Genomic DNA, 16,637 nt, shown 5'->3' on the forward strand with positions numbered 1-16,637 from the left:
CTTTTTGACTAAGCGCAAGCTGTTCGTTTCTCGGAGTCGCCGCCGTCATCCAAAGAGTGGTGCGAGTTGCTGTGCTTTAGGCAGAGGCGTAGCTAGAAATTTTTCAGGGGGGTGGCCTGAGCACATGTGTGAGCTAATTTGCATGCTCGTAACCCCATCTTTACCGGTGAAGTCATTGTTTCTAACGTCATCCACAGTCGGGCTTTCCTGAAATATAATGCACACTTCGCCAGAACCTTGCCAACACACTCAGAATACAAGCAGGAACAATTTGAAGTCAAAAGCAACATTTTGCTGAAATTTATTTTCTAGATCCTGCCATTTTCTTGACCATTGTGTAGTATTTGATAGTCTACTTCGATATCATGCGCTTATTCGTGCCGCCAACGGCGATTTTCATAAAGCGGTCATTTCAAATCATATCTAAAAAGCACTATAACAGAAAAATCTCGACATTCCTCACAATTCCAAATGTCCCCCCCCCCCACCCCCCCTTGGATTTGTCCCTAATTGGATTATGAATATGTTTGGCAAGATTATTTGTTAGATTTGTCCAGTTTATTTCATGAAACCATGACTGTAGATTTTATGAAGACCCTTTTTTTGTTTGTATTGACACATACTGTCAATTTATAGTTTAAATATGCGATGAATATGAATGAATTGGTTCAGAGCATGAAGGCTTTAAAGATAAAGGCATGCATGTGAAAATGGTAGGTCAGTCACAGGTATCCAAATTTTCCCCTTACGGATGTGGGGGTGCCCAGAGAGTGACTGCCATGAACAATTCTGGTAGATTTCCGTGGGAATTTTGGGAATGTTTAAGCCTGGAAACTCTTGAAGGGAATTAGGAGCGTTAACTGAGAATGGAAGGTCATTGAATGGAAAGGTATCATATCCAAACAATCATGTCCTTGCAAAAATCGCTTGTAATTTTTATTCAAACCAAAAAAAAAGTAGTACAGTCAAACCTCGGTTTTCGAACGTCTCTGTTCTCCACCAAATCGGTTTTTGACCAAAAATTCAGAGTTTTTTATGCCTCAGATGACGACCGAATTTCGGTTCTCGAACAAGCGGAGCGCACTTGAATGCGTCACTTGACTCCTCTCGCCTTCCTCACACGAGGAAATGACGCTTCCTCGGGTAGACGAGGAAGTGACGCTTCCTCGTGTAGCGTTCCATTGTGAACAGACACGTTCAATAAAGATATATATATATATTTTTAAAAAGAGCGTTGTTTCGATTTTCAAACAAATAGGTTTTCGAACAGCCTCCTGGAGCGGATTATGGTCGAAAACCGAGGTATGACTGTATTTTAAAAATTGTCTTCATGATTTGACACTCGTGTATGAAAAATATGATTTGTGGCCCTATCGTCTGCCTCCTGCTGCGAATAGCGACCATTTGCGAAAATTGATGTCCAATTTAAAAGCATCAGAAAAAAAACATATGTATATATATATTTTTTAACCTGAAGAATTCTTGAATGAGTAGAGATATACCTCCCATCGGCATTTTCCACAAAAAACATCTTTTTCAAAAAAAGAAAAAAAACCCTCAAAATTTCAGTTATTTAAAAAACAAAACAAAAAAAACCCCAATTATCTGCAAATAGGGGATTCCACGAGTTACAAACCGTGAATATGTGGGAGCCCAAGACACCATCAGGCCTGAGGAAAAACAAACAAACAGACAGAAGGCGTGCCTTTCATTTTGAAGTTTCATTTCTCTGGGGTGGGCACAGCACGATACCCGCAACAAAAGAGTAACACCTCGTAAGTGTCAGTAAGCAACTTTGATATCAAGTGAGGGGCCGCAAAATATCATCCTGCGTGCCGCAAATGGCCCCCGGGCCGTTAATTAGAGACCGTCGTTCGAATGAGTGCCGATCAACTATTCTGCGTGGCATGCCTAAAAGAGGGAAAAGGCGCTTCACAGAGACTCCCGCTTGTTCTTTGGCAAGTCAGCATTCGTTGGCGTCTGATACGCCTTCTTAGCAAAGTCACTCATCCGTGTGTGGGCGACGTTTCACCGGCCGCGTCCTTTATTCATGGTTGCGACTTACATGGTGGCTCTTTGCCTCATTGCCAATAAAACTCACCCGTCAGCCTCGCGAGGACTCCAAGTCTCAGGTTCAGCTGCGGAAAGCAGGCCAAATATCCCGGCGCCCCCCCCCCCCCCCCCCCCCACCTCCGCCACTTCTTTTTCAGTGATAAATTTAAAAAAAAGAGGGAAATCTCAAAGTTGTTTTTCCACTATTAACCATATCTTTCCCTGACCCCTCCCCTTTCCCTCCTCCTCTCTCTCTTTCTCTGTTTGTGGCAGTAGAAGACAATGTGACAGAGGAGCTTCAGCCGCACAGTCCCGGGCACACCGCCATTCCAAGCGGTAATGCTCCATTTCATATTTCATCATTTTCGTCTGGAAGGTGGATCGTGTGTGTGTGTGTGTGTGTGTGTGTCTTGGGTTCACAAGGTTATGCGTTTCCTGTTGTTGAGGTTTTTATTGAGTAACCTGCATTGCTGCCGAGTGTGTTATTCTCATAAAACGACGGCTTCACTCTTGTGATTCGTGTAAAATCTTTTTTTATTTGTACTCTTTCTATTATGCTGAAAAAATGGAGTTGAATTTACTCTATATATGTGTTATTTATTTCATCCAGTTACATTTTTTACTTTAAAAAAATGTATCTGTAAAGTGCAACCACTTGATGAAATAATTACTTTTTTAAAAAAAGTAGATTTCAGGGGTTATTTTCATATACCGGTAATTGTATGACTTTATTCATATACCAATTTTATTTTGTCCTCCTAATGTAGGAACTTATTTTTTAAATGTGAATTTATCTCTGAAAATATTCTTTTATTCATCATATAAACATTTTCTTCCGGTAAGGTTTTGAGTGTTTCTTGTATTTCTTATGATATGGTGTTGTTCTCATAAGATTTTATTTTTCTCGTCATATTTGACATAATATTTGTCTCTCTCTAAGACTTGACGCTTGAAAATGTGAGATTTTTTTTTTTCTTGTGGTTTCATTCCACTACCGTTTTGATTTTGTTTTCTCCTCATTTAGCACCTGAATGTAGGTTTGTTTTTTCTTCATCGTTGCAATAGTGCAATTTTATTCTGGAAGTATTTTTTTGTGTTTTGGTCATAAAATCAAGACTTTGCTTCCTGTGAAAGTTGAATATTTTTCTCATTGTATTATGATACGAGGTGAAATATCTTGTAATATCAGAACTGATTATGATTCGTGATTATGACTTCATGGAATATTCAGATTTTATTAATGACTAATATTGTATTCTGCGAGTTTTGTCTTCCTGCTGTAGCAATATATGAAATGTTCGTGCATACAGTATATATATATATATATATACATTTTTCCCGTGAGATTGTGACTTCAATCCCTGACGCTTTCAGTGAGTTGACTGCACGGTGGCAGAGAGAAAACGCACGCATGGAGTTGTTTAAAGTGGTCCTCGTGCCTGTGTTTGACTTTGTTTCCCACCAGCGTGTCGTATGTAGATGAATGCGTCCCGTCTCCAAGCACGACATTAACTCTGGCCCTCCAGGACCCTCGCGGCAATTCAGGTCAGGTTAAGATTGGAACCCCACCGCCCCCACCCAACCCAAAGTTCCCCTATGAATGAAGGCTTCCCCCCAATGCACCACACTGGATATTTTCCACTTCATTTGTCTCTGCTAAAGGTTAAGTCTCAGAAGTAGCTATTTTCAAGGTAATATGGACGGCTTGGCCCTACAAGATGGGGACCTTCCAGGTAGCCATGTTATTGTGGAGCATTTTTCCTGTCTCACCTCTACCATGTGGCAGCTCAGCATTTATGAGTTGAAATTAAAAGCCGACTCAAAAGAGGAGTAACATTTAGCTAATTTAGCATTTGCCCAGCAGCTAAAGTCTGACTTAAAGGAAATTGAATTGACAAAGACATCTGTTAGAAACTGCGAAAGCAGTGCTAATGATCAGTTCATAAACGTCATTGCAATGTGCTGTACATAACTCCTGACAGTAGCATTCGCAGTGACACCGGTGCTAACCCAGCCTGAGCAGTGTCCTGGCTGGTTCGCCAATATTATAGACCACGATTGTGAGTAAGTTAGGTTTGGCAAATTAAAGAGACAAGAAGCTACCATCAACATGATTGTGATGCCGTTATTTTGGCGTTGAAACAAGAAATTGTTGTACACAACCACAATGTTATTTCTTTTTAGTGTAGGCACAACTAGTGTTTACTTGCACTATCTGGTGGGGAAATTGATTGATTTCGCTTTCATTATCACTTAACTGCTTCATAGGAAGACATTTGTTAAAATTGAAGTGTTGGATTAAACTCTGAACAGTAATATTAGCATTGGCGCTAGCAGTAATGTAACATGAGTGTCATCCTGGCTAGTCTCCCATACAGTATATGGTAAACTACCATATAGGGGAGATATACTATCAACATCATACCAACATTTAATCAAGGACACTTAAATTTGTCGGTATTGGAGTAGTCAGTTCAACTCTGAATCAGTATCGTTAACGTTAATGCTAGCACTATAGCAATATGTGTGGTGCCCTGGCTGGTCCATCGATAATACAGTCAAAGTCAGTGTTCGGCAATTGCAGAAACCTTTATCTCCTTATTACACGTGAGCATTCTTATAAGATGATATTATGAAATGTGGGAAAGTTGTCACAACTAAAGATTTGTGTCTGATGTTGTGCATTAAATTTCACTGAGGATGATCATTTTTCTCGCAGTTTCTGATTTGACCTTTAAAGCTGACAATTGAATGCCCTAAATGTCAGCAGAAGAATATTTGTGTGCCGCTGTGCTAATATGTATTGACCGATATTAGCGGGTGGTTGTATGTTATGAATTGTCTCTCGGTCCACCGTAACCCCGACTTGTGGAGGCCTCCCGTCATTGTGCCAGATTGCGAGGACCCCCTCAGACACACGCGTCCGTGCGAGCGGGAGACTGGCCGCTGCGTGATCGATATCTGCCTGCGGAGAAATGTGCAAATTAATTTCTCACTTTTCCTCATTTGACTTGTGAATAATTTTTCGGTCAAGAGAAGTGTCAATGACGCGTGATGTCCTAACGACTGTTGCTCTTTTGGACTTTTAATATCCCTCTTATTCTCATAATACAGCAGTCCCACTACTTACGAACATATCTTCATACGAAATCTTCAAGTTATGAAACGCCTCAAGAGGAAAATATTGCCTCTAGTTATGAAAGAAATTTCAAGTTACGAAAGGTAACAGTATGAGCTGCTACTCGAAGCTCAGTTTCCTGAACGCCACATACTTATTATAGCTGCTCTGCCATTGGCTACTACCGAGCATCATCCTGGCATTCCATTGGCTAAGCGGGACCTCCACCGTATGTGTCTATGTGTGTACATCGATCGATAGATACGTGCAGCATCCTCGTCATTCGCCCCTCAGGGCATGAGGCGTTCCGATAGTTTTACATAAATGTCAATCAACCAGAAAAGTTTTCACCAGTCGGGCGATCGCTCACGATGCTTATGTTTGCCTTGGAGATTTTTGAAGGATTGTTAAAGGCCGACAAAAGCAAACGTCCTTGGATTGGTTTGTGGCAAAAGGCAAAAACCCCTTCTGAGGGATAACATGACCTAAAAAGAACAAAAGACGGTGAGGATGCAGTTAAAAGTAAAAAATGTTTTTTACATTGTGCACAACTCTCATTTATTGTGCAGTAATCTAATTGTACATATTTTGATGCATTTTTATGCTTCAGAAAACATTTATATCGGAATTTTAAGGGGGCTTGGAACGGATTAGGGCATTTACATGGAAAATGCGTCTCTATTTACAAAATTCTCGTAAGTAGAGGTACCACTGTAATATGATTGTTCTATTTTTTTCAACAAAAAAAACGTGACAAAATACAAACTTCTGAAAAAATGTGCAAAAAAATTATATATATATATATATATATATATATATATACTGTATATATATTAAAAAGACCAATCGATATTTTCAATCGATTGGTTTGTATTGTCTTTCATTTTTATGTTTTCTTTGTATATGTTGTCCCCCTATAATATTACTACTTCATTTTTTTATTTTCTTAGCTTTTTTTTTCTTTTTTCAAGGGAAGTGTCTATTTTTTAATTGTAATTTTCATCTCTGGTAAAATATGTATTTTTTTCTGCTTATTATTCTAACTTTTTTCCATAAGTATTTTGAATTGACTCTCAATCCCATGAATATTGTTTTATTACTATCCTAATATTCAAACTTCATCCTCAAATGCAACTTTGTCATAATGTTGGTATGTCATTTTTGCAACGTTCCAACTTTTCCCCCCGTTATTTGTTTGTTTGTTTGTTTTTTCTCAAGCATGGCCCTTTATAGTCCTTGGACAGCGCAAGTTGCCACTTTTGATGGATGCGGCCACAATATCCATCGCGACCCCCTGACAAGTTTCACGCTTAATCAGAGCCATCTCTAAAAAGGCCCCCATGAGCGGTCTCCAGGCCCCTGCTTCCTGTTTCACATTCATGTGTGACAGGACACTGAGCCAAACGCTAACAAAAGACAGAAAGACGGCATAATGCGGCGCGTAGCGACAAAGCTGAGCTTTAATGAGGCTTTTTGGTAGCATGGTGAGCAAGGCTTAAGATGCTGCTGCTGCCTGTGCGTAATTATAAGAACATGTCCGACACTCTTTCTGCCCTTGTATACTGCGCATATGTCTATTTCAGTTCCCTTCATTTCTAGAAACACGTGTCTTAAAAGTGGCCTGGTGGTGTTGGGTCGACGCTATGGTGGGGCTCACCTCGGTTCAGCAGTGGCAGATAACAACTTGTTCTTCTCCGCTTTACCAAATGATGATTCTCTGTTATTCATCTCCATTTTTTTTTTTTTTTTGGTGGGGGATTTGGTGCTCCACTCCACTCACAGCAGGGCTCGACACGCTTTCTGCCGACCCGTCAGACGGGAAAGAGAGGCAATGTTGAAATGGTGTTTCTCATGATTTTCATTCACTCTTGTCTTACGGGTCTCACACAAAACCCACTCAGTTGCGGCCTCTTGGAAAATGACTCAAATATTAGCCCCCAACATGAGTTTCACCAATGCCTCTCATGACTGGACGCACAACAAAGTCTCAGGAAGTCAACCATTTTGTTTTGAAGCAGCCATTTTGAGCGAAGTCTCTGACTTTCTTGCCTCTGCCGTCTCACATTTGTGGTGCTTCGCCAAATGAGTTTTAGGATAATTTCAAGGATTTGCCATTATTAAAAAAAAAAAAAAAAGGAAAAAGTGGCTGTGAGGGCTTTGAGCTCATTTTTTAAAATATAAATAAGCAAAAGAAAGCTGACATTGAAAACTGAATGTATGCATTAAATTCTCAATTATTAACGCTGGTTAACAATGCGTGGCGCTAGGAAGTGTGACCTACCAATCAGGTACTATGTGGGGGTGTACCAAAGTTTTTCGATATTTAAGTAATGAGGTGCTGCCAAGCGTGTGAAGGTTATTCAATCTTAATGTCCTCCTCTTCCTGACAGCCCTCCCTATACAATCCCAACCACCCCCACTCTGATAAAGCTGCGCGCTCACCTTTGATCAGGCACGCCGACATGTGTCGACAGAAGCCGCTCGCTGGTTAAAATAAATTCTTAATTTGAACTTGGGGGTGGTTTTGCATGGGGGGGAGGGGGGTGATGAGGAAGCTAGGGTGGGGCATTACAGGATCATGATCTCCGGGAAGTGATGGGGAAATAAGGAGAGGCGCTTGAGCGGGTAATTATGTTTCCAACGGGTGCACAAAGAATCTTGAAAGCCCTGACGGAGCCTCGCTTTATCCACGGGCAAGATGAGTTGAAACCCTCTGCGGTTTCTTTGACTTTTTTTGTGCTGTCACATTTCACTGAAGTTGGTTAAGACATCTTTCGGCCTTCCGTTAGCCTCTTAGCTATTAGCTGCTATCTACATAACTTCACATATCGGGATTTGTTTGCCTTTGGCAACGCCGGATTCCTTGACTGGTTTCAATTACTGACTTGTATAGGATGGACTAACGATCCAGCTTACTCGCCATAGTGAGAAATGAAGCCAGCGGCCATCTTGCATTGAATACATTGGTTTTGCTTGTTCCGTTTTCAAACAATTATCTTTCTCTCTGGCAAAAATGCCACCGTATGTTCAGGTCCAATAAGACAGGGAGAAGTGCTACACGCGCATTTCATTGCTAAGAATGTGATTTTAAAATGTTCTCTTAGAAGGTATATCTCTGAGTGCTACCCCATGAACAGAAGACATATATCATTCGATGGGTTCTGTTTTTCTCTTCTGGTGACATTTATCACGCCACAACTTTCATCCTACGCCTCCAAGAGTCCCCCTGGCTCCCCCCACCCTTTATATTATTGAATATTTCTGCACTTAAATATTTATGAGCCTTTAACTGATATTCTCCTCTGCGCTCCATTAGCTCCACCAGGGACCTGTGGTCCATAGCAGGGGCTCCCACTGTACTTGCACCCCCCCCCCCCCACCCCCCACGGTGCTCTGCCCACACTGAGACAGGTGGTGAAAGGGGGAGGAGGAAGTTGCAAGAATATAAAAGGGAAATATTACACTGGTGATGAGATTAATTGAGGTGGTGAGACAAAGAAACCCTGAGAATGGGCAATGCGTGTTTGAACGATGCTGGATTAGGCCTGGTCCTTGCATTATTTTTTAGTAATGTTTATTTCTGTTATTCTTATTATATGCTTGTCATTCTTATCTGGCGAGAGGAGTGATCACATTAATCATAGGACATGTGACACGTTACGATGTACTCTCAAATGGGTTCGAACGTACTTGCAATTGCGTTTGAACGTAACATTGGCAGGTCCATGCTTGTGTAGATCTTTGTGTTTCTGTTGTGCAAAGCGGTTGAGCGGTGAAAGGAGAGATCGCGTGAATTATATCACATTTGACCTTGACTCTTTTTACCCATGTATTATTTTTGGTTGCTCAGTTTGGTGGCATTATGATGAATAACTGGCAAAAGTGCATCGCCAGAGGACTCTCATGAGCTGAACAAACCAGACTTTTATTTGTCAGGTGAGCTCAAGTACAGTTCGGGTACGCCCTAAATGGACTTAGTATAATGGCTGCCCGGTGGTCGACTGCTTATGGCGTCGGCCTCCCAGTGCAGTGGTGCAGGGTTCGATTCCGGCTCCAGCCTTCCTGTGTGCAGTTTGTATGTTCTCCCTGTGCCTGTGTGGGTTTTCTCCGGGTATTCCAATTTTCTCCCACATTCCAAAAACATGTTTGGCAGGTGAATGAAATACTCGAAATTGTCCCTAGGTGTGAGAACGATTGGCTGGCAACCAGTTCAGGGGGTCCTCCGCCGACTGCCAGAAGACAGCTGGTATAGGCTCCAGCACGCCCCGCGACCCTTGTGAGGATACGCGGATCAGAAAATGGATGGATGGATGGATTACGTATAATTCTGATTGTGTGGGTTTCTTGATTACTCATGACTTGAGAAGGTAACATGAAGCGGTGCAAGTACTTTGTTTCTAAAAGACAGACAATTTACAGATTATTCACCATCTCGGGTCTGCATTTTTTCTGTTCTTGACAACAGCGTGATCAAAATCAAAGCTCAGAATGTTAAGAGAAAGAAAGAGAGAGTAGATCAAGAAACTTCAGTCAGGACTACCGTAACTCACTCTGAAATCCTTCCATCCAGTCTTCATTCTTCCCCACCCTCATGAATAATTTCTCACTGGGCGTGACGATCATCTGACTTTGGGTTTATCAGAATCTGGATCAGCGTTCGATATGGCTTCCTTCTCTCCCTTTGCACCTTGGCAAGTTCATTAAGAACATTTCTGTAGAACCCAACGGTACTTGCCTCTCATGCCGGGGCGAGCGTCAGTCAGCGCGTGCGGGCGGCACTATTGATCTGCTGTCCGGCCCGCAGAGATGTCCTGATCTGATGGATTACTGTAAAGGCCCACGGGCGCAGGAACCTCAAGTATTGACGTGGCTCTTTAATCCCAAGCTTGGACGTGACCTTGCTGTGTCAAGTGTTCCCAACGCCTGCCCCTCCCCTCTTCTCCCTAAACCCCTCCCCCGCAGATGTCCCATCTGCCCCTGCTACCTCCAACATGTTGCATCTATCGTGGCATCGGAAATCACCCTTTAGTCTAGATTCTTATGATGGGATAGCTATAGCAAAACAAAAATTATTACTTCGTTTTTAAGCACACTTTACATTTTTTTTATTGGCTATTTCATTCTTTCTGAAGGAGGTTCATGGTTTTGGTTTCCTGTGGTTGAATTTGTTTTGTCCATGTACGCATTTGTGATTTGTTCAGGTGCCTTCTAATTTAGAGCTTAAAATGCCCCGCAGCTGATGTGTTTTAACATCTGATGTTAAAACAGCTTTGAAAGCGTGTTACCTTGATATAAGCAGAACTTCTGGACCACCCGGGCTACCTCATGCACTTCAGAGTCATGTGTTGTGCCTGCACCTTAAAACAAAAACACAATTTTTTTTTAACTGAAATGTAAATTATTGACATTTATGGCAATAATAAAACCAAACCAAATATATAGCAAGCACGTTTCAAAACAAGTTGCCAAGTTGTGTTTCCTTATAGCTTTAAATTGGGGGGTGGGATGGAACATCAGTTCTGTAAACCCTGTTTTTATTTCTTTGTTGTAAAGTGCTGGAAAGCCAATTTTCGCAACGGAAAAAAAAGTTAAATTAGCGACTATTAATGCGTTAGCGAAGCTGGATTGCCTTCTGTGGTGGTCTATACCCTCTTACGTTGTGTTAGCATGAAAAATGGAGCTAACATTCCTGGCTAAAGTTATGGCAGGCACATGTATGAAATTTGTCGCACATTTAAAGAGTCAGTGATGTTGATAAATGTATTTTGGATATTTATCCTTCTTACGTATGTATTTTTATACTTTAAAGCATCAATATGTAGAATATGAAAGAAATTATCATCAAGTACAGTAGCAGCTTCAACGCTCATCACTAGCTTACAATAAGAATAATATCGCTGCCATTGCCACGGTGAGCATTTTAGCTGTCTATAAGGACTCTTGGGCCAGCCCGGAACTCACTCTCTTATTATGTCATGTCACGATATCATGCTTCAAGTATCAGTGTGTAATAATTTGCCCATGAAGTAACGCGTGGTATTGGGCAACTAGCGAATAACGGTGACTCCAGATTACGTCATGTTGAGTTCTGTAATATTGGTGAGACTGCCAGGACACATCTATTGTTGCATTAGTTTACATGACGCATGGCCACCCATTTCTTCGGAAAGGGTCGGCAGTCTTATCAGAGAAATTAAGGATTCCAAGCAGCATTCGGGGTAAACAAAATGAAAAAGGATTTCACAGGCATATGCTTGAAAAAGAGTTGACTTTCTAGAGCCTATTGTCATTCTGTGTCAGTAAATGAGGTCTATATTGTGTGGCGTTTGGCCCCCAGAGCGACAAAGGCTCGCGTCTGTGAGGATTGGGTTGGGATTTTCATTTTCATGAAACACCTTCCGCTCTCTTCTGCATGCTCCCACCGGGGACCACCGGGGCTGATATTTTTAGAGGGCATGTTCAGTGTGCGGGAGGGAAGGACAATGGAGGGTGTGATGTGGCATCAATACTTTGCTGCGAGTTTTGTCAATAAGGGGGAAAAACCTGAGTGGCCTTGATGAGTTGTGTGGAGTGAGAGCACTGTTTCCTCAAACAGTGGCCTCCCACTCAAATAAATGCACAGTCTATTATCAGTTAAACCTTTTTATAAGGAGACGCCACGGTTCACGCATGCACCTCAAAGTATTTACTATGTATATAGCTGCTAACCAAAACAGCAGCACCTCCTTACTGCACATTTTCCTTGCCACTGAGATGCTTTGTGTCCACAATACTTTGTAGCACCTGTACAATAGAATGTCAACTTCAAATATTTTCGTATTGTATCACTTCAGTAAAAGTGATCACGTTTCAAGAGGAGAGAATGAGAGTTTTTATGACTGTCAAACAAGTCAGATTCGACCCGTTTGACAGCATGAAAGGGTGAAGTGAAAATGCAACACGGCAGGGTTATAATAGTTTTGGATTTTCATTTCGGTTAGTTTTCAATTTCATATTGACTTTAGTTTTTTTTTTTAATTTGGCAAGTTTTAATGATTTTTTTTTGGAGAGTGACTTTGTTTGGTTTTATTGTTTTTTTTATTTTTGGGGGGAAAGGTTTCATTTTTATTAGTTTATATTTTATTTATACAGTATATAAATGTTCATATATGTATACATACAGTATATGGATATACATATATGTATACCTGTATACAGATATAAATCTATGCACACATATCATATATATATATATATATATATATTTAAATATATATAAATGTTTTTTTCAGTTTATTGTTTTTTTATAAACACACTCACTTTTAATTTATTTCTTGAGTGAAAATGCTTTTTTAATTTCTTTTTTTTTTTTAACTTTTAGTTTTTGTGATTTGCTTTTTTGTGAACTATTACAACCGAGATTCACAATGCACGGTGTTTGGGACTCATTGCTTTTGACGATAGCCACTGTGTCATGCGAAAAAAGGAGCTTCTTTCTTCATGTTTTCCAGGCATCCATGATGGAGGTTTAAAATGGCTGCCAGTTTAGTACACAAGCTCCTTCGCCCCACAGGGCCTCAGCCAGGGTGGTGATGATTATAAGTGTGGCTTTTTAATCAGCCTTATTGTGGAGTGTATTGGTCACAGCAGGGGAGGGCGAGAAGCGCAGCTCGCCGCCCGCTCATAAAGTGCACGTTTGCCCGCGCAAGGTTTTCGGCTTCTTGGTGTTGTCTGGTGGCAAAGTTGTGATTAAAAAGTGGGACGTCGGTGGTCAGCCTTTCGGCTTTCAGATGCACAATGGCAACCAGAGACAATCGTGTGGATGGATTGAAGGATATTGATGTGCGCGACCCGCTGCAGCCTGCAAGCCAGGCTGAATAATTTAGGGAAGTGTTTCATGACGACAGTGGAACACACACACACACACACACACACACATGCATCAGTTTTGTGTGTCTTTGTGCTGTTGTGGCCTGGAATGTCTGCTTAATATATTTTGTCTCCTGACTCATGCAGTCCACAACTACTCCCTGCTTATTTCTTTTTTTTTTTTTTTTTTTGGTCCAGTCCAGCCAAAAGCTGCGGTCCAGGATTTATTAAATACACTTATTCCCATCAGTCTGCTTTCATATCCCGAAGTTTTGCTTGGGTGAAGCAGGGCAAACATGGCATATAACCATTTCTAATAACAGAAGTGTGTGTGTATGTGTGTGTGTGTGTGTGCGCGCGCGCCTTTCACCAACCCAACACTTTTGCGATGGTACGAGTGGTTGACTTACAAGGGTTAAAGTGAACCTGCATTTTTATTACACTTTTTATTATTGGGGGTTTTTTCCTCGTTTTTTATGATTAAATCCAAGCTTCAGAAATCTAGTTTATTGCTGCCCAAAGGATACCAGCGGGTCACCCGTTTTTGTTTGACCCTCCTCGCTGACTGTGTCATTTCCCGTGGCTCCCCCAGATCCAGAGTGCGCCCCCGAGAGGGCGTCGGAGGACGCGGAGAGCGGGCGTCTGAGGAAGAAGAGGCTCCTCTCTCCCGAGGAAGTCGAGGAGGGAGAGGAGGAAGACGAGGAGCCGGCACTGCACAGCTGCGACAGCTGCCGGCAGGTGTTCGAGTCGCTGAGCGATCTCACCGAACACAAGATTAATCAATGCCAGCTGACAGGTAAACAACGCTCAGCCCGCCGCGCCTGCCCGCCACTCCGCCATTCACTTGCTCACCCTCGCCGGAGAATACGCTGTCGCTGCGCCGAGAGGGGAGCCCCATGCCAGACTGTCGCTTTGGCTCGGCCTGGCACACATTAGTCATGTTTGCTGCACATCAATACCTACAGATGTCACGTACAAATAGGCTGTCCTTGTGCTACTCGACTGCAGGCTAATGAGAACGCAATGAGTACGTTGTCAATGTTTAAGGATGGGTACCTTTTCACATTTGAATTGGGGCGGTACCTATTTTCTGGTACCTGGGGATTAAGAAGGTTTTATCAAATTCAAATTGACATTGCAATGTAGTAAAATGCAATTATCAAATCACAAAGGCTATATATTAGAATTAAAAAAAAAAAAAATATATATATATATATATATATAATGTCGCATTAGAGCTGAATTAATTGGTGCTAAGCTAAGTAGGAGCAATTGATTTATTATGTTTGCTTTATTGGTCAGCGGTCCCTTATGTGGGCATGCACTTTAAATGGTTTGACATTATAATTTATTTCAAATGATTTTGCATGTCCGCAAGCCACACATGGCTCAGGGACGCATGGGAGTCGCCAAATTGCAGTTTGGGAACGGCTGCTCTTTAGTAAGAAGAATGGCAGGAGTCCCAATGCTAGCGCGCTGCCAGTGGAAGCACAAAAGAAGGGTGCCATTGGCAGTGTGTGTCATTGACCTGTTGATGGATGAATGGCGCTATAAATACTCTGACAAGGTGGCAGAGAGAACTAATGATGTGATTTGAAGGTTTTTGTGTGCATGTGAGTGTCGTCCTCTCACGGACATGCTGTCCTCCTTTGCTCATCCGGGCCCCTGTCACCACCTCAAGCTCCTATTTTCAAATCCAGTGGAACCTCCAAAAGAGTCCATTCTGCACCATTGGTTGACTGCTAACGAAGCTGTTGTAATCGCCTCTCAGTTGTTATTTCCACTATTAATCGGTATTGGACATTGGCCCAACGTGCAGCAGTTTTCTTTCCAATGTGTCATCCTGCATATTTCATGTCTATAACTGAACTTGACTTTTTTTTTTTAACTTGTGTCAGTCCCTCGTATGCCATTTAATGAGCCTTGTAATTAAGTCAAATGTATTTACATCCATCCATTCATTTTCCGATCCGCTTTATCCTCGCAAGGGTTCGCGGGGGGGTGCTGGAGCCTATTCCAGCTGTCTTCGGGCAGTAGGCGGGGGACAACACCCGGAACCGGTTGCCAGCCAATGGCAGGGCACACATAGACGAACAACAATCCGCGCTCACACCAAGGAACAATTTGGAGTGTGTTTAATCAGCCTGCCATGCATGTTTTTGGAACGTGGGAGGAAACCGATGTACCCGGAGAAAACCCACGTAGGTCCGGGGAGAACATGCAAACTCCACACAGGAAGGCCGGAATGTTCTGAACAGTTTGCGTTGCCCTGTGAGATGCTGATAATGATCGCATAGCGCTCACATAGCTGTTGTTCCACAAATTTGGAGAGAATCAACACTGCCTCTCTTGGTGGCGACCAAATCGTGCGCTTAATTTGGCCTCACTCATGACTTCCAACAGAATTCTTAACGACGGATTAATAAATTAGAATAGTGGCGCTACTCTATGTTGCTGCGTCTGCTAGATATCACCAATTGTGTTCCAGTTGAGAAGCCTTGTAATGAATCATGAATGATTTGCGTTGTCTGCGCTATTTTTAACATTTTGGAAGCGGCAGCACTGTATTGTGGTGCCCTCCTATTTTATCCAGTCACCCATTTTTTTATATCGCTTGTTCTCATTGGTGTAGCGGGTAAACTCAGATGACTGTGGGAGGGAGGCGGGGGGGGGGCACCCTGGACTGGTCGCCACTTAATGGCAGGGCCCGTAGACATAGAAAAATAACCGTTTAAACATTTGGAGTCTCCAGTAAAGCTAACATGTAAGTTTTTGGAAAATGTGGTGTCAAAATGTCATGAAATGTATCACAGCAACATCAAGCCTGAAGTGGCAGAAACATCTTTAACACGGCTGGCCCTTCTAATCCAATTTCATCCGTCTCACTCTTGATTTGTCTGTTTGGGAACATCAAGACACAAAGGGCATGATTTAAGAGGCGGCGGGGGCTGGAATTAAAATTCTCTTTGCTGTAATTAGACTTATTTTGTGGCGTAATAGTCGGGAAATAGTTGGCGGTGTTGTGTGAGTGTGATGTTTGATTGGAAGCTTTTATGTCGAGCGCCGGTTGTACTTTGTGGTCACGACTGACTCAGCCATAGTCCTCATATAATTGAAGCCGGGCTTCTATAAATGTCAATCTTATGGGCAAATAACTCTTAATTGCTCAATGCTGATAGGGGGGGGAAAAAACCCGAGTTTAGATAAGAGCCCCTGTGGAAAGCAAACAAAAGATTCTAATTGCCATTAGGGCATTGTGATTGTGCAGAAACACTCTATTAGTATTCAAACGCAGTGGGAGAAAAGAAACTTGGAGATGGCATACTAAGTACTGCTCAGTGTGTGTGTGTGTGTGTGTGTGTGTGTGCGCGCGCGAGCGTCTATCTGTTTGTGTACACTCCCAAAAATGGGAGAAGATTTCCTTTGTGGCATTATGTAGACATCCATGACCAATTAATCTGCTTTACATCCAGCCTCCACTCACAGATGGATGCTTTATTAGAGACATTTTCTAATCAAGAAGCAGCACCTGCTAAAAAAAAAAAAATCCAGTTTGACTATTTCAAACGTTTTCTGTTTGGGAAGAAAACTGGCATATTTTTGCTTTCGGAGGGTGTGA

At 42.1% G+C, this 16,637-nt stretch overlaps 1 protein-coding gene across 5 annotated transcripts in view; it reads left to right on the plus strand.

Moving 5' to 3' along the window:
• znf521 (zinc finger protein 521) overlaps positions 1 to 16,637 on the plus strand; it is a 126,630-nt gene that overhangs the window by 12,229 nt on the left and 97,764 nt on the right. For all 5 annotated transcript variants that reach the window (XM_086129410.1, XM_086129407.1, XM_086129405.1 and 2 more), the window contains exons 2-3: positions 2,329 to 2,388; positions 13,611 to 13,814. Coding sequence is in view for 4 of the 5 variants with exons in the window: in XM_086129407.1 (XP_085985533.1) it covers positions 2,329 to 2,388; positions 13,611 to 13,814 (264 nt within the window). In the remaining variant the exon portion in view is untranslated. The remainder of the gene's footprint in view (positions 1 to 2,328; positions 2,389 to 13,610; positions 13,815 to 16,637) is intronic.

The sequence above is a fragment of the Hippocampus guttulatus genome, chromosome 14 (genome assembly GCF_054856545.1).
Source record: "Hippocampus guttulatus isolate MCC_2025c chromosome 14, RoL_Hgut_1.0, whole genome shotgun sequence".
In the NCBI taxonomy this organism is placed as follows: domain Eukaryota; kingdom Metazoa; phylum Chordata; class Actinopteri; order Syngnathiformes; family Syngnathidae; genus Hippocampus; species Hippocampus guttulatus.